General features: G+C 44.1%; 1 protein-coding gene across 2 annotated transcripts in view; it reads right to left on the reverse strand.

Moving 5' to 3' along the window:
* TSPAN31 (tetraspanin 31) overlaps positions 1-18,704 on the reverse strand; it is an 86,321-nt gene extending 67,617 nt beyond the window's left edge. Inside the window, exon 1 of one of the 2 annotated variants that reach the window (XM_029594905.1) lies at positions 18,524-18,704. In XM_029594905.1, coding sequence (XP_029450765.1) covers positions 18,524-18,586 — 63 coding nt within the window. In that variant the 5' untranslated portion in view covers positions 18,587-18,704. The remainder of the gene's footprint in view (positions 1-18,523) is intronic. The other variant, XM_029594904.1, reaches the window with a different exon arrangement.
* Between the last annotated feature and the right edge of the window lie 209 nt (positions 18,705-18,913).

Consider the following 18,913-nt stretch of genomic DNA (forward strand, 5'->3'; position numbering starts at 1 on the left):
CTCAGACAAGAATATATTACACTAGTCTAGGGACTCTACTAACACCAGTAATCCCTGTAACATGGCCATGCAGGAGGACCACAATACAATCATTCAGCAGCCAAGGGAGGGAAGCTGGATTCTTCTGACTGTCCTAAAGAAAAGGATCAGGAAAGTAGTAATTTCTCATTTCTTAGCACCCAGTCAGATGAATCCAGAACAAGTGGGATTGTAACCAAGCTGCTCCTGAATAGGGTGGGAGGCTGCCCACGGTCCAGTCAGAACTGCATGTGCAAAGGTTGCATCCTCCTGGCTTGCACATCCAGATATCTGGAAAGAGTATGTAAAGAGGACCATATTGCAGCAGGCCACAATTTCACTTTCGCCCATGACCCTGCCTGAGCCCTAGTGGAATGAGCCCTGACCAGGCAATGGCTTCCCAGCATCAACATTTGCAGCTGTGGCTACTTCCTTAATCCAGTGAGTTATTGTAGCCCAGGAGGCTGGCTCTCCCTGCCTAGTACCGCTGTGAAGGACAAACTATCTTCCATAAAGGTTTAGTAACCTCCAGATACCTGACAATATGTCTCTTCACATCCAAGGGTCGCAACAGACTATATTCCTCTACATCTTTCTCTTCCCAGAGACAACAGATTGACTTTCGCTTGAATCAGTCCATGACCACCTTCAGTAAAAAGAAGGAACAGTACACAGCTGTAACACCCCCCGGAGTCACCTGGAGGAATGGCTCCTGGCAAGACAAGGCCTGCAGCTCAAACTATGTGCAGAACAGATTGCCACAAGAAACTTTAAGGTCAGTAACCACAAGGACAGGTTACACTGTCCTAAACGGAAGGGCCACTAAAAATTCCAACACCAAATTAAGATTCCATAAGGGTACCGGAAACCACAAAGGACAATGAAAATGTTTACTCCTTTTGAGAAACGGCCCACATCAAGATGAGCTGACAAGGAACCACCATTCACTTGACCCCTGAAACAGGCAAGAGCTGCTGCCTCTACCTTTAAGGAAAGGAGGGCCAAGCCTTTTTTCAAGCCATCCTGCAAAAATTCCCAACTGAATGAAATATTGACTAAACAAGGAAGAGTACCTCGATCTTCACACCAGGCCTCCACCACTCAAACCCACACATGGGCCAAGGAAGTGGAGCTCTTTCTAGATCTTAGTAAGGTGTTTGGGTGTTCTAGATCTTCTTAGTGTTTGGGTAATTGCCAGGTTCTTGTGGCCTGGTTTTGGCCTCTGTTGGAAACAGGATGCTGGGCTTGATGGACCCTTGGTCTGACCCAGCATGGCAATTTCTTATGTTCTTAGGTGGAAATCACTGCTGCCGAGTATCCATGCTTTATGAAGTGAGCCCTTTCAAGGGCCATATTGTAAGACAAAGAGTCAGATCTTCAAGAAGATGACTGCCACAACAGATACCTGTGCACCAGAAGTTGAAGAGGCAATTCCACCAGGAGCCACTGCAGATCTGCATACCATGGGCTCATCTGGAGCAACCAAGAGCACCATTCTTCTGTGGCATTCAATCCTTCGGATTAATCTGCCCAACATGGGCCATGGAGGGAAAGCATATAGCAACTTGTGTTCCAGTCACTCCTGCACCAAGGCATCGATCCAATGACTTAAGATCTCTCCTGCAACTGAAGAATAGCAGAACTTTCACATTGCAAAAAGTTGACAGCAGGTATAGGAACGGGAGACCCCAATGATCCAGAATCAGCTGAAATGCCTTGGACAACACCCTTCTCCTGGGTCCAGACTCTCCGTGCTGAGAAAATCTCTTAAATTGTCTTTTCCTGCTATGTGCGGCTGAGATCATCTGGAGATGCACTTTTGCCCATTCCATAAGTTGATTTCCTGACACTTGTTAGCTCTTGGTTCCTCCCTGCCAATTGATGTAAGCCACAGTTGTTGCATTGTCTGACACTATCTGGACCATCAACCCTGCAGCCTGTTGCTGAACTGCAAACATGCCAGACTGCCCTGGCTTCCAATCGATTGATGTTTCAGAGAGGCTTCTAAATTCCAGCACCCTTGTGCTGTCAGCTCCTGACAGTGAACTCCCCAACCAATGTAAAGAAAAAAAGCCACTTAATGAACATTTTTCCAGAAATATTACTTCTTAGCACAGCAAATATTTGACTAAAACCTATTCCAAACTGAAACAGTAAACAGATTAACTTTGAATGTTTTGATTCAAAGGGATTAAAATAGATACAGTCACTTTAAATAAGAACCGGCTAATATATTATAAAATGTAATTGAATGCAATTTATGTGAACAGTTGTGATCTTCTGTTGGAGCTGTATATAAAAAGCATAAATAAAATCTGTTGTCAATACTAGCCAGTCCAGTGGTGCTAGGGAAACTCCCTTCCTTAGATGATCCGTCTGTAGCCACCAATGCATTTAAGGAGGAGACTTCCATTGGTAGGTGAAGCCAAATCAAATAGTCCTGAGACTGTGGGTTCCACTGAGACAGCTGGGAGCATTGAAGAGTCCAAATGTGCCCTCACCCATGGTACCACTTCCAGAGTCTCCGCCATTAAGCCGAGTACTTGCAGGTAGGACCACAGAGTCAGACACAAAGTGTTCAACAGGTGGAGCTGTGCCAGCAGCTTCTGAATTTGAACTTCTGGCAGGAAAACCTTGCCCTGCTTCATGTTGACCTGAACCCTGAGGTATTCCAATGACTGAACAGGCTGAAGGCCACTCTTGGCCAGGTTCACCACCCAGTCAAGCTTGGAAATCTCTCAGCAAGTCAGACAGCTCTTCCAGTGACTTGGCTTGAATCAGCCAGTCATCCAAATATGGGTGTACTACGATCCCATCCTCAACTCTGCCGCAATTACTACCATTAATTTGGAAGAGGTCCTGGGAGCAGTGGCCAGAGGGGAGTGCCCGAAACTGAACATGGTGACAGAACTGCAAACCGCAGAAAGCGTTCGTGTTCTAGTCTGATGGCATTGTGAAGATAGGCCTTGGACAGATCCAGAGAGGTCAGAAATTCCCCCGACTTCATGGCCATTATCACAGAGTGCAATGTTTCCATGCGAAAATGCTTCATTTGCAGATGGGCGACACCCCTGAAATCCAGTATGGGACGAAAGGAGCTGTTTTTTTCTTGATGTGGGTACTGGAACCACAGCCCTCAGACTGAGGAGCCTGCCAATGTACTTTCCACTGCAAAACCCCATCACATATCCTATCTCCAGGATCCATTGATCCGATGTGATTTCAACCCACTTCAGAGGCATCCCCCTATCTCCTGTTCCCAAGGGGTGGATCAACAAACCTTCATTGGTAGGATCGGGAGGTTCCACTACACGATCCTGTGCCTCTTCTAGGTTGTCTTACTGAAGGGGTCAAGTCCTCTGAAAGGTCAAAAACACTTGCATCCTCTAGCATGACTTCCTCATGTTAGAGTGCAGCATCTGCTTATCCTCTGGAAACAAGGAACTGGTGACTCGCCCAATTTCTCCAACTCACTCCCAAATAAGAGTGAACCTTTAAAGGGCAATTTGGTGATGTTAGCCTTGGAGGTCACATTGGCCAACTAATTTCTCAGCCATAACTGACACCTGGTTGCTACTATCAAAGCCACCCCTCTGACTGAAGTGAAGACCAAATTACAGCCTGCATCTGCCAAGAAGGCAGCAGCTAGTTCTATAACTGCCTGGAGTTCACCCCAGAGTAAGACCTCCTAGGAGAGAAGCAAATGAGGAGCCACCAAGGAACAAGAAGCGATCTGCAAGGTTATTGACATGGCTTCAAATGCTTAAGGATAGTCTCAATCCTATCATGACCATCCTTCAAGGCTGCTCTTCCTTTTACAGAAATAGTGACCCAATTGGAGACTGCACACAAGGGCATCTACTTTTGGAAAATGTAAATTCTTACCACTGGATCCAGAAGGTAAAGGCCTTCCAAAACCTGACCCCCTTTAAAACTAACATAACATGCCATACGGGTCAGACCAAGGGTCCATCAAGCCCAGCATCCTGTTTCCAACAGTGGCCAATCCAGGCCATAAGAACCTGGCAAGTACCCAAAAACTAAGTCTATTCCATGTTACCATTGCTAGTAATAGCAGTGGCTATTTTCTAAGTCAACTTAATTAATAGCAGGTAATAGACTTCTCCTCCAAGAACTTATCCAATCCTTTTTTAAAGCCATCTATACTAACTGCACTAACCACATCCTCTGGCAACAAATTCCAGAGTTTAACTGTGCGCTGAGTGAAAAAGAATTCTCTGATTAGTTTTAAATGTGCCACATGCTAACTTCATGGAGTGCCCCCTAGTCTATTATCCAAAAGAGTAAATAACTGATTCACATCTACCCGTTCTAGACCTCTCATGATTTTAAACACCTCTATCATATCCCCCCTCAGCCGTCTCTTCTCCAAGCTGAAAAGTCCTAACCTCTTTAGTCTTTCCTCATAGGGGGAGCTGTTCCACTCCCCTTATTTTGGTAGCCCTTCTCTGTACCTTCATCGCAATTATGTTTGAGATGCAGCGACCTGAATTGTACACAGTATTCAAGGTGCAGTCTCACCATGGAGACAGAGGCATTATGACATTTTCCATTTTATTCACCATTCCCTTTCTAATAATTCCCAACATTCAGGCTGATACAGTAAGGACGCGGTAGAAAGTACGGTAGTGCCAGGTGCACCCTCGTTTCCTGCGCGCACAGTTCAGATCACATACTGCTTGATACAGTATTTAAATGGCATGCAAATGCAAGCCACGTCCAAAGCGCGTCCAAGAAGCACAATCCATTTTACTGTATAGAGCGCTATACAGCTCCTATACAGTAAAATGGGTGCGCTGGTACCTGTCATTTCAAATGACATTTGAAATGACAGGTACCAGGAAGTGGATGGTTCTCCTATGCTCGGGCATTGCCAGTCCTCTCCCCCCCCCTCCCGAAGCAAGGCGCAGGGCGAAAAGAGACTAGACATGTTAAGAAAATAGAAATTGTAACTAAAGTAAACTTACTGCATGCTTCCAGCAGCCCCAGTCCTCTCCCCTCCTCCCGAGGCACCCACCGCGGCTCCCCTGCCTCCCGGGGCAGCCGGCGGCGAAAGCGGCTTCCAGACTCGCCGGCGAAGGTGCATGAATGGATGTCCAATTTGGGCACTCAAGGCACCTTCACTGGCTTGAGTGCCAAAAAAATTTCACTGGCAGGCAACTGGAAGAATGCCAGAGTGGTGGAGCCAGGGCCGGGGGGTGTGCACGGGGTGGCGGCTCCCCTACCTTTCCTGCATGCAGGGCAGCTCCGGCTCGCCTGCCTGCCTCCCTCCGTTCTGCCGCTCACTGCCTCCCCAGCGCCATCTTGCAGCTTGTGACGTCACCCCTGACCCTTGAGCGCCCAAACGCCGGCGAAGGTGCATGAACGCACGTCCAATTTGGGCGCTCAAGCAGCGAAGGCGCATAAGCGAACGCCGTGACCTTGGAGGTCCATCCAGGCGCTTCTGCATTCTCCTCAGATAGGGATGATATATTGAGGTCTTTTTTCCGTAGTAAGCTAAATACTTCCTATGTTCAAAACGTATGGATCTTTCCTGATCTCACTAAATCTACTCAAATTCGTAGGAAAAACTTTTTGCAATATAGGAAGGCAGTATTAGATAAGGGGGGATGTTTCAACTTAAAATACCCATGTAAGTGTATTAAGTTGGAAGGTAAGAACTATTCATTTTTAGACCCAGCTGGTTTGAAAGATCTACTCGCAGAAAATGACTGGCTAATAAAGATAGGTCTTAGATAATGTATATTCTTCAGGTTTAAATGTTTTACCCTTGTATGCCATTCAGTTTAGAGAAGATTTCACTAATATTTTCCTTTTGAATTATGATTGACAAAGGGTTGATAAAGGAAATGTATATGACTAAATTGTAATATGGTTAGATGTTTATTCAACTCAGTCATTATGTTTCAATGTTATATTTTGTTTATTGTAATGAAATGAAAAGCAATAATTAAAAAAGCGGTAAGGATGGTTTAAAAAGGGATGGGTTAAAAGAGATAGTGAATCGCGGGTTGGACATACGCGGCCAAATTGCGGGTACAAAGTGGGTTAGAAACAGGGTAATCGCGGCTGCGCTTTACTGTATCGGCCTGTTAGTTTGCTTTTTTGACTGCCGCAGCACACTGAACCAACGATTTCAATGTGTTATCCACTATGACGCCTAGATCTTTCTTGGGTGGTAGCACCTAATATGGAACCCAACATTGTGTAACTATAGCATGGGTTATTATTCCCTATATGCATCACCTTGCACTTATCCACATTAAATTTCATTTGCCATTTTGATGCCCAATTTTCCAGTCTCCCAAGGTCTTCCTGCAATTTATCACAATCTGCTTGTGATTTGACTACTCAGAACAATTTTGTATCTGCAAATTTGATTCTCACTCGTATTTCTTTCCAGATCATTTATAAATATATTGAAAAGTAAGGATCCCAATACAGATCCCTGAGGCACTCCAGTGTCCACTCCCTTCCACTGAGAAAATTGCCCATTTAATCCTACTCTATTTCCTGTCTTTTAGCCAGATTGCAATTCACAAAAGGACATCACCACCTATCCCATGACTTTTTACTTTTCCTAGAAGTCTCTGGGGTGCCCCACTCAAGATCAATCAATTCTTGAATGGCCTCCCATCACAGGGAAAAAAGCTTTATGCAAGGAAACCAAAATTGGATTTCTTTGGCTCAGACAGAATCTGCCCCAGGAACCACAAGCATTTTCAAGGTCTGGGAAGTGAGCTGGCAGTTCATCTCTATGAAGGAACTGTAACATAGTCCTATACGGTTCTAGTCAAGAAGGAATTTCACCATCCTCAAAAGAGTCAATATCAGCATCCGTGCCATCTGGATCTCTATCAGGCAGTCCCACTGCCACTCTAGGAGTTCTCTAGTGCTTAACAGCAGGTCCAGGCAAGGTTCCTACTTGCAACTCTGCCCTGGGAGCATTGGACAGGGCTGGCAGAATACTGTGCCTGAAGAAGAGATTGCAATCCCAGGAAAGCTTCTACCCATGAAAATGTAGAAGTATCCATTCCAGGAGGTATCTGAGGCATGCTCACTGAGCCACTGTCCTCTGACAAACCAGTTAGGGGAGTTCCAAAATCAGGCACCCCCCTGAATAGTATGTACCCAGACCTACATCCAAGCTGGGAATAAACAGGCTTAGCGAAATCAGAGGAAGAATTCTCCCTGAGCCTCCAAACAGTGCTGGCACAAGTTAGCAAGCATTCCTTGTTGAGATGTCTAAATGACAGGCAGTGCAAAGAGAAAGGTGCTTAGATTTCTTAGGTATAGGTGCCACTAGGCAACAGTGCACTGAGCAGCAACTGTGTGCTTCTAGCTTTTTTTTTTTTCTTTAAACATCCCAAAAAAAAAATCTAGGCATCCCAACACCTAGGCAATCCAAGGATAGAAGACATAAAAAGCTTAAGCACACAGTAATGCTCAACTTGTGCGCACAGGTAAGTGTGCGCCCACTAAAGATGCCACTTAACTTGGATGCACAGACCACTAGCCCCAACTAAGCACCTAAAAATTGGGCACACAACCTGGATGCACAGCTAGGTGCACAAACCGAACAGACAAGCCAATAAAGGGCAGCTTATAGAAAGCACACAAAATGCTCTTGAGGTCTACTACTCCATGGATAGTGTCAAAGTCCCAGAGCGGGACCTAGCCTACAAAGGCTGCCCAGGTCCCTTGACCTCACACGAAGCAGGACAAACATCAGAATGGCACACCAATCAGGAGACTGGGAGAAGGAGGAAGCCTTACACCAAAAACCCCTTTTTTTTTTATTTTTTTTTTAAATCTTACCTGAGCTCAGCCTTACCTGGCTGAGTACAGAGACTGTCCTCCTGCTACGGGGGGGGGGGGGGGGGGGTGGAGAAGATGACATGTGCCATCACTGCCATGCTTGGCTTCCTGCACCCGCTGCCTTTCAGCTGTTTAAACAGTTAAGTGCATGCCAGCTGAAAACCATCTACCGGACCAAAGTACACCTCTGAGGACCACAGAAATCACCTCAGGAATTCTCAACTGGGGAGGGACAATTTGACATCACCACAGGAGAATGGGGCAAATTAAAATTTTCCTTATTTCTCCTTTTCAAGGAAAAGCAAATCCCAGTGGGGAGAGGCACATCCTTCCTGCTGGAGATGGAGAATACTGGCAGGCTGTCACTGCAGGGGTATATATACTGTGATGTCAGTTTGCTCCACCTCCATATAGAGGTGCATAACCACTTGTTCTGGATTCATCTGACTGGACACCAAGAAACAGTTTTTCTCCAATGGAGTAAGAATGCTAGAGATGCACTGGATTTAAGTACGCAGTTTTAAACAGACTAAAAATTGTTTTAACTCCCGATGCAGCAAGCTAATGATATGCTACTGTATCATAATTAAAAAGCAAGTAGACTTTGTTAAAATGTGCATTTTAATCCTGAGTGGGAAGGGAAACCTGGGAAGAAAGACTGCTGAAAATTTAAAAAAAAGCTAGATAAATCATACTTATCTGGCTACGGCTAACTGCCATTCAGCCAGATAAGTCAGTACTTATTAGCAGGCAGATACAGTAAAACCTGCAGGAGAGCCGGTGCTCAGAGGCAAGAGCCCGCTCTCCCAGGCGTGCGATCAAGTATTTAAATGAGGGCCCGCGGTAAAAGGAGGCAGTAGGGACACTAGCGCTCCTTTTTGACAGAAGCGGCGGCTATCAGCAGGTTTGACAGCTGATGCTCAATTTTTTCCAGCGTTGGTTCGAGCCCACTGACAGCCACTGGTTCGGAAAACGGACGTCGGCATAATTGAGCATCCGTCTTCCGACCTGCAGGCACAGTTTTTTTTTCCTTCCACTTTTGGGGCCTCCGACTTAATATCGATATGATATTAAGTCGGAGGGTGTACTGAAAAGCAGAAAACTACTTTTCTGTACACTTCCCTGGTGCCGGCCGAAATTAATGCCTACCTTTGGCAGGAGTTAATTTTTGAGTGTAAAATGTGCGGCTTGGCTGCACATTTTGCTTTCTGTATCGCGCGGCAATGTCTAATAGGCTCATCAACATGCATTTGCATGTTGCGGGCGCTATTAGTTTCGGGGGGGGGGTTTGCCACACGTTTGACGCGCTATTACCCCTTGCTGAATAAAGGGTAAAGCTAGCACGTCAAACGCGCGTCCAAACCCAGGCTACAGTGCGTGCCACCGGAGTGCACTTTACTGTTTTGGCCCGTAGGTTATCTGGCCACAGTTAGCTGCCACTACTTAGCCAAATATTGACTCATCCAATTAAGTAACAGCAGCTCACTGTGGCCAGATAGCCAGGTAAGTCCATACTTCTACAGTTAAGTGACAGCGCAATGGTAAAGACTTTCAAGGTTTTTTGTGTTTGCATAGCAGCACTGAAAACTTAACTCCACTTCTGACCTAGGAGTTAGTTTACCCAGGTTGGGCCAGAGCACTTCTCTGCAACAGGGAATACTGCTTAATGCCCCCATTTGAATGAGACTTCCATGCAAGAGAGCTAAGTAGTACTCATTTTAGAATGCACATTTTGTGACTATAAAACTCCTTGCTACATTGGTAGTAAGGTTTGTACTCATGAGTTTCAAATGCAGATAAAGCTGTGCATTGGGCTGAACACATCTTTCTGTATCGGCCTGCCAGTTTGCACAAGACAAGTTGCAAAGCAGTTTATTTAAACATACTAATAGGGGTGGGAGAGAAAAAGCTTTGAAACAAAAATCTACCCAGGCTAAATATCACTCTCTGCCTGCAAGGTGACATCAGAAAAAGTCCCAGCAGGATGTGGGGAGGGACAGACATCCTCTGACCAAAATTTGCAATAACTGTCATTTCAGTATCACCTCAGGTCCTAAATCAGTGTTACCTCAAGGGTCTGGAATTTTCCATTACTACTGCAATGAACCCTGGAACCTCATATCATGTGAGAAATCTAACTTGTTTATTAGGGTACTGCAATATTGTCTCACATCTAAGGAAGCTTATGCCAGCAATACTATCAAGACATTTCTGTTATTGCAATAGCAAGTAAAAATTATTTTAAACAGTAATATGTTTATATTAAAGCATTTATGAGATGCCCATACTGAGGCCCTGGGTGACAAGTGTACAATGATAATAAAATACATATAAAACATGACTGCAAACATCTAAAAACCAAAAACAGATAAAATAGTAAAATAAAATACAACTACAATGTAAAAACTCTAGAAACTGCAGCATCCCAATGCTAGGCATTGCTTTTCAAACAAGCTTTTGAATAAGGCAAAGTCTTCAGCATGGTTTTAAATGACTTGGTACAAGTCATCACATGAAGACTCTCGGGCAGAGAGCTCCATAACCTAGGGTTGCAACAAAGGTGGCTCTCTTGCATTTCAGCAAGACACGCTTGCCTCACTGTTGGCATATCCAGCACAACCACATTGAGAGGAGCACAGCAACCTTGTGGTTTTATAGTCTTTCAGCATCGCATTTGCCCATGGGCAGGACTGAAGAGAACAGTTTGTGTACAAGGGTAATTTTAAATTTCACACACCACTGCACAGGTAGCCAATACAAATCATCTAAAAGAGGGCTAATGTGGTCTCATCTTTCTTGCAGTAATCAACTGCACTGCAGCATTTTGCAGTAACTGAAAAGCTCCAAGTGCATAGGCTGGTAGGCCCATAAAAAAATCAAACTACAATAATCTATAATGGGAAGGATCAGGGCTTGTACAACCGATCTGAAATCAGAGGATTCCAGAAGAGCTTTTAACCCACAAAACTCAAAGTCAGTTTGGACTAATGATTTAATATATGAGATTGAAAAGCAAGACCTGAGGCCACTAGAACCCCTAGACTATGAGCTTCATTAGAAAATGAAATGATTGTATCATTAGCCTTACAAAAAATTGGAGCTGGGGTTTGATCAATACTAGGCTGGCTTAGAATGACTGTTTTGGAAAGACTGAGTAGATGTTTGTGGGTTAACCATTTTCCGATGGCAGACAAACACATAGGTATCATTTCAGAATTTTCAGGCTATGAAGAACATGTGGGCATGAGAAACTGAATATCATCTGCATATATCCAGTATTCAGCACAGTGGCCAGCAAGCAGTTTACATATGGTGCCATATAGATTCTGAACAGCACTGCAGGAAATGCTGACACCTGGGGGATACCAGCTACAATTGGAGACCAGGCTGAACATGTTACCAGTCTGAACACCTTTAAACTGATTAGAAAGGAATGATGCAAACTATAGGAATGCCAGCCCGGAGATGCTACATTCCTTCAGGCAGTAGGGAATAATTTGGTTGTCAAGAGTGTCAAACATGGCAGATATATCAAGAACAAGATTTTGCAGGCTGCTGGAACCCCTTTTAACCCCGTCAAATGTTGAAAGAAGCATCATCTCAATGCTCAGGCCCTTACTAAAGCCAAACTGGTATTGATTGAGAATTTGGTTATCTTCAACAAAATCTGGCACCAAACTAAGACTAATTAGAAATGGTAATGATGAAAATGGACAAAAATCTGATGAAGCCTGAACTCTGATTTAACAGTGTTCTGATGGTTGCTCTCTTCAGCAGAGAAGGCAGGCTAGCACTGAAGGAAAGATTTACAAGATGCCTTAAGAATGAATGTGCACTCATCTTTTATAGCTTTCAGAAGAGCAACACACAAGGATTCAAAAGACAAAGTAGGGTTCAGTGAGATGGGTCTGCACCACCTCAATTGCGAAGACCTCATTAAATGAGACCACAATGTAACACTTTCAAGGATAATAGAGGACCACAATGGGACAGCAGAGAATAGGCCTGTAATTTTAGATAAGTTGGTGGAAAAATAAGAACTAAAGTCCTTACAGTTAGGCAAGTAGCATTAGACTTTGCACTGTAACGACTATCTGGGGGTTTTATCAAGCTTTTCATTATTCTGAAGAGTTTGAGAGAGTTCCTACCACTGGCCTGTATCTAAGCACCATAAAAAAAACCGTTTTGCTGCATCTAAAGATGACTTATAAAAAGACAATGGGTTTTTGTACTCTTGCAGACGAGGTGATATTCTGGTGCCAACAATGTTCAGATTTCCAGAGCAACTCATGCAATGATTGCACAAAGAGACCCAACAGTCCATTCAGTCTGGTCAGCAAGCCTTTTTTTTTTATGGATAGTAACTGCCGCTCCATGATGGTTAAACACAGTTCCCCTGTGACTTCTGAAAAGTTAGTAGCTGCTGCTCCCTGCAAGTTACCCCAGTAAGCCCCCTTTCTTCATTTTCAGTAGTGCAAAAAATAAAAAGCATGAGCGTGTCTCCTGAACTAATGCGGAGTAGAATGGAGTACACAGGCACTTCCCCCGAGGACAACTGCTCACAGAACATGTTATGGCAAACTTGTATGTCCCACACACTTACAGCTTGGGTGATACTTTTACAGTTATACCTGGGAATGCTGCAGATTAGACTCAGGATCGTCAGGTCATGGTAGGTTAGTGTCCACTATCAGTGCTACTCTCCGGGACTCTTTCTGGTCTGCTGCCACCAGAGCAGAGAGCAGACAGGTAGACAGTACTTCTGTTCTGCTTCCCCATACAGGAATGCTCTGACAGGTCATGGAAAGACATAGGAGCAGCAGTAGTATAGCAGACCTGCTCTTTTCCACTTACATCCCATGCACTCATGTTCTTCCACCACTACTATACTACACCAACTTTGACTTGCAGAAGAAAAAAGGAAAGGGGCAAGACAACCAAAGAAAGGCTGAACAGGGAACAGAGAGCAAAAAAGGGGGGGGGAAGGGCACAAAGTGGGAAGAGGTATCTGATAACACCACTGAGCACAGGAACCACAGTGCCATATCAGTACAGGGATATAAAACAGCATTACTGCAAGACAGAGAATCCACATACAGAGAGGAAGAACCATTAAAGTACACAAATAGATCTAAGGCAGGACAGAGAAGCAAGACAGGGGATGGAGAAGGGCTTGGTAAAAATCTAGTAACAAGAGAAATGGAATGTTCCCAGTTTCTGGTTCATGATAGTATTATGTAACAGTGTATACTATTACATCTTCCTGCAAGGATGTGCCATTAGAGTGGCTCTCTTACAGGCCAATGCCATAACCTGTGCATTAAAATTGGGAGCCAAGTTCAGCACAGTTTAACACAAGTTAAAAAAAACTCAACTCCCAATGCAGCAATCTAATAAAGCTAATACTATGCTAATGTGCCAGGAGTTTAAAAAGGGCACAGACTGGAAAATATACATCCAGCTCAGGCCAAATACATTTTAAACGAGTATCACATCAGAGGATTGGTTTTAGCCACAGAGGGCATGTGCAGCCTCTAGAAGCCAGCTGAATTCATCGGAGCACTCAATCACCCCTTTGGACTACCATCCTGCATCTGATCAGCCCTGATCCTGCCCGGCTTTGGTGAATTTTTAAAACTGTTTCCCTCCCTTGTAAAATTTCACAAGCCCCCTTCCTCCCCACCCAAGATCATGAAGGACTGAAGAAGCAGAAAGTGGTAGTTTTGTTGTGCGCTGAAAACTGAGCTCAGACTAGGAGTTTTCAGCACTAAGAAAACTTGGGTTAGGGTCAGCACACCCCTGCATTAGTACTATTTAATGTCCTCATTTGCATGGGATTTCAATGCTAGGGCACTAAAAAGGCCAGTTTTTACATGCATGTTTTGTGCACATAAAACTGTTGCATCAGCAGTAAAATTCAGGTACACAAAAGGCACGCACAAATGAGTAACTGTGCATTCGACTGAACACACCTTATTACATCTGCCTAATGTTTTTCTACTTCCTTCCAGGCCGAGGCAACAATTTGTGCATTAATCTGAGTGGTGAATTTCCATGCACAATTTTAATGCACATTTTAATATATGTTTTAAACTCCTGATGTAGCAAGCTAAAGCTATGCCAACGCAATGGAAGCCTGAGGTGGCAGCAGCCCATCAAATCACTATAATTAAGCTGGCTATGAAGCTCATGCTCCCAGCTCAGTTTGGGGAGCAAGGAAACCAAATGTGCATGTGCCCCTATACCGTCTCATGTTTACAGATGAAAGATGCACAGCAAAGAGACTTACTCTGGCTGCAAATTGTGCCTCCTGGCTGGCTGCACACTAGCTCTTCACAGTTCCCTCCCTCCACCACACTGCCACAAGTAGAGCAACAGCAGAAGACTTGCCCTCTTCTTCTCCCTCCCCGCTCTGTGCTGCTTTGCTCAAGACCACACAGGTAGTGGCTGGAGCCAAACAATCTGGCAGGTAAGTGCAGGGCCAGAGGTATCTGCATTTATACTCCTGTACTAGTTCCTGGAACCAGCCCAGCCACTAATGGAAACTTTATTCCATCTCTGACCAGCATTAAAGTTGGGTTAGGCCACTGTACCTCTCTGCAACAGGGAGTAATGGTTAATACCCTTCTTAGCATTGAATTACCATGCAAGGGTGCTAGCTGACTGCAAATTTTTTAGTGCATATTTTGTAGGGTAAAACTTTCCTGCATAGGAAGTAGGGCTTATGCTCACTTACAAGCTGATGCAATAATCTCTGCATTAAGGAACTGTGCGCTGAATTTCAGCACAGTAAAATTTAACTCAATGCAGCAGGCTAATGCAATGCAAATGCACGGAGAGTTTAAAAAAGGTCATTGACTGAAAAATGTGTACACAGCTCAGGTCAAACAACTCATGAAGGGGGAAGTCCTTATTGAACAGACAAACCCCTGATATGCAGGACAATTCTAACTAGGAGGAACCACAGAAAAGCAGTACTTTGGGCTTTTTTGTGGGGGCATTTTCAGAAGGCTTGGAGTGCATAAAGACTTAACACCAGCCCTGGAGCTGGCATTAAGTTTTGTGTTAAAACGTGCACACTGGGCACAATGAGATTTTTTGCATTGGGGTAATAGCTAATAGCCTAATCTACATGCATTTTTACATGTGATGAGCACTATTAGCTACACACTGGTTTAACACACTAATCCCCTTATTGCACTGGATGTTAACCTAGCGCATCTAAAATGCACATCCAAGAGCCGGTTAGCCTGTATGCTAGGCTCAGTGCACGATATAGCATTGGCCTGAAAATGTGCATTAAAAAATGTGAATAGTACTTAGCGCCTTCAAATTGAAATTTCATGCAAATGAGGGCATTAAGTAATACTCTACGATGGCGAGAGGTGCTAGCCTAACGTGCATTTCCATAGCAGTGGAAACGTAACTTCACTCGCACTAAAAACCATTAAAAACAGCAAAAAAGGGACCAAGATGGCCACCGAGCTGTATGGTGTGAAGGCTGTCTCTGGCTGTCATTGAAATTTTTCTGAGCTTCCTTATTTTGATATTATCTTTTGGAAATAGGATCATGCCACACACTAAAAGGAAAGCGCAAATACGAGATATTACCTCAACCCCGGAACAGTCGACAGCCGAGGATTGATGTAGCTTTCACCAAAACGCTGACAGTTAACCCGGATGCTGAAGTTGCTGGAGCCGGTAAGGAGCAGCTTCCGAGCTCCTTTACCTTGGAAATATCGCTCAGTCCGGGTGCACCAATACCGGATCCACCCCGAGGGCAACCCGGGGAATCACCTTGCTTGGAGCAGCCGTGTGAACTGCGGGAAAACCTTACAGATAACTCTTCAATGGCAGTTGGCGTCCAGAGAAGGGAGGAGAGATACTCCAACTAGTCTGTGAACCACGGGAGACTGGGTTCCAGGAGCCATGAGGATCAGGATAAAACAGCAAAGCCCAGAACAGGGAAAAGTGGTGAAGGCCGGAACTATGAGTAATAATATCACCCTACACAGCGTTACTCCAGCTCTCAGGCCTTCCTTTGAAGAAATAAGGAATATTTTGATTTCTATGCAGAAGTCTATTAACACATTAACTGTTCCAGTCCAAGAAGCTATTACCAAAGTGCATGTAGGAAAAGAAAAAGTGGTAACTGGAGAAACAACTAGAAGTAATGGGAGAGAAAGATCAAAAAAGTCCAATTTAATCTGATAAAATGTTTGAAAATAAGATGGAAAATTTTGAAAATCTGTCTAAGAGAGCACATTTGAGGATTCTAAGTTTTCCCAAGACAAAATCATCATCCCCAATGGAATTTAAAAGTTTTCTTTTAAATATATTGAAATATTCAGATGCATTACCTGCAATATCAACTATGTATTATCTGCCAATGAGAACCATTGTGTGAAAGTGTACTACAACAGGAAAGTCAAGAAGAATTAAATTTGAGTTTAACTGATTTCCTTGAAAAATCTTTTGAGGCGGACAAAGTCAAGAGCAACATTACTTGTGCAGTTCTCCTTTCTAACTGAAAGGGATAATGTATTGAGACTATTTCAGGTTTCAAAAGTTAAAATTCTATGGGCAAACAATCAAAATCTTCCCAGACATTTCGAAGACAACACAGTTAAAGAAGAGAAAATTAATTGCAATGAGGGGAGAGGAGATCGATAGAGGAGTAAAATTTGTTATGTTTTTCATGCCGATGTATATTGCTTTGTGGCGATACTAAATATATTTTTAACGATCCAGAACAGCTCAGTTCCTATTTGGATACTAGTCCATGTTCCAGAGATCATCCCTAAGGTGTCAGTAAGAGGAAAGTTTGGTGAGGCCTTACAGTTGTGAGCATGTTAGGAAAATACTCATTTCTTTAGCAATCTGCTATAATTTCTTTTTCTTGGTCTCCATTGTTTTAGTAGATTCAATGTGTGTCATATTTAGATTATGATAATTGGAATTGTTAAGATTTTATATATTGCTGGAAAGTTATTTTCTGAACCTGTTTTGTGTATAACACATTGTTAAGATTCCTGTATAAACGCAAAAAATGCAATAAAGTATAAATTTAAAAAACCCACAGGATTTGTCAAGCTAACCACTTAGCTGGAAAAGTACTGACTTATGACCACAGTTTTGCTGCCTCCACCTGACCAGGTAAGTCAGTATTTACCTGGCTTACTCCTGATGCAGTAAGCTAATGCTATGCAAATGCATTGGGAGTTTAAAAAAAAAACCACATTCAGGCCGATGCAGTATCAGCTCACATACGAGTGCTCATGATTGAACACCCGCTCTCCTAATGCACACCCAGCCACCTCTCCTGAGCACCTGATGCATTTAAAAAGGAAGCACTAGGGATAAAACTGTGCATCCCTAGCACATCCATGGCATCGGGCACCCAGAAGAAGTGACTGTGCACCCATTAGGAAAACAGATGCTCAATTAATGAGCATTTTTCCTAACTGATCACAGTCACGGGTGAGGAAAACAGACTGAATTAATGGGCCTTCGTTTCCCTAATCTGACCATCGTGCATTTTTTTTCTTTCATGCTGCTTCCTCCTTAGTATCAGGATGAACCACAGAAAAGCAGTATTTTGGGCTTTTTTTAGGCTTGGGGGGGTTCAGATGGCTCTTGAGCAGGTTAAGTTTTTCATGTTAAAACATGCACATCAGGCACACTTTTTTTGCAGAGTAATAGCTAATAGCCTCCTCTACATGCATTTACATGTGATGAGTGCTGGTAGCTACATGCTGGTTTGGACTAACCCCCTTATTGCATTAGGTGCTAGCCTAGTATGTCCAAAACGTGCATCCAAGAGCATGTTAGCCTGTGCACTAGGCTCAGCATATGATATGGCAACAGCCTGAATATGCTGAATAATATTTCCTACCCAAAGAGCTCAACACTGAAGATTTATACCCCTACCTGATCACCAAGATCCTCCAAAGTCTCGACATGCAAAGCTTGCCCATCTTGATAAAGTTAGAGGCAGCTTTCTCAACTACTGCCCCCACCCTCTGGAACTCCCTCCCTTCAGAACTGAAGCCTGAAAGATACCAAGTCCTCTAGAAGACGTTATTGTCAGACTGGCGTATGACTTCATTTAGCCAGAATGTTTTTCCCCTATATTGTCTATGGTTTGTAACTACCATATGTTAAAATAGATGTTTGATTTTATAATTTTTTCTGTTACGTTATATTGCTCCCCACCCTGAACCATGAAAGGGTAGGTAAAAATATTTCAAATAAATAATCAGGTACTGTTTGTACAAAGACAAACAATTATGGCATTCACCGTAGAACTCCCGAAGTAGCACCCGCGTAGATACCAGAATTACTCCTCCTCCCTTATAATGCCTGAAAAACCACAAACACCTCATTTATGGGAACCGTGCAGGCTACATGAGAGCAAAATAAAAATAAACTCTAAATTTAAAATAAAAGTGTAACCTTTCCAGAGTTTGGGATGAGTCACTGGGCCAGCCCTTTCCAGAGCCTCTACAAACACCAAACTGCAGAACCAGCTCCCGTGCCAGGCCCAGCGCATCCCGTGGAGGGATCGGCATTGAGGAAGCCAGGCCAAGGCCCGGGACCAGACTTCAGGGGGGGGTGACGGGAGAAGAGGTGGCCTGGCTCTGGGCCCGCGGCGCCAGTAACTCACCATGTACACCACGTTCAGGGCACAGAGAGCGTTTTTCAAGCAAGTGAAGCCGCCGCAACCCATGCTGGAAGCACTGCCCAGCCCCCCACCCCTAGCGAAAACCCCTCCAGCCGCTTTCGCTTACAAAACCGGTGCAAACATAAAAACCACCGGCTGCACCCCCAGCTACCGCTTTAAATTCTACCAGACTGCTTCCGGCCCGCCCGTGCTTTAACGTCATCGCGCTTCCTCCGTTCTGGACGCTCATTGGACAAACAAGTCTGTTAGGACCGCCTTTCTCTTAAATCGCATACGCATTGGCCCTTCACGGTCTCCTCTATTACTGCTCTCGTCTCCCAATTGCCCAGCGTCCGGTCCTTGATTGTGTGCTGGTTGGTGATGTCATTAAGG

This window comes from Rhinatrema bivittatum, chromosome 3 (genome assembly GCF_901001135.1).
Source record: "Rhinatrema bivittatum chromosome 3, aRhiBiv1.1, whole genome shotgun sequence".
Taxonomy (NCBI): Eukaryota; Metazoa; Chordata; class Amphibia; order Gymnophiona; family Rhinatrematidae; genus Rhinatrema; species Rhinatrema bivittatum.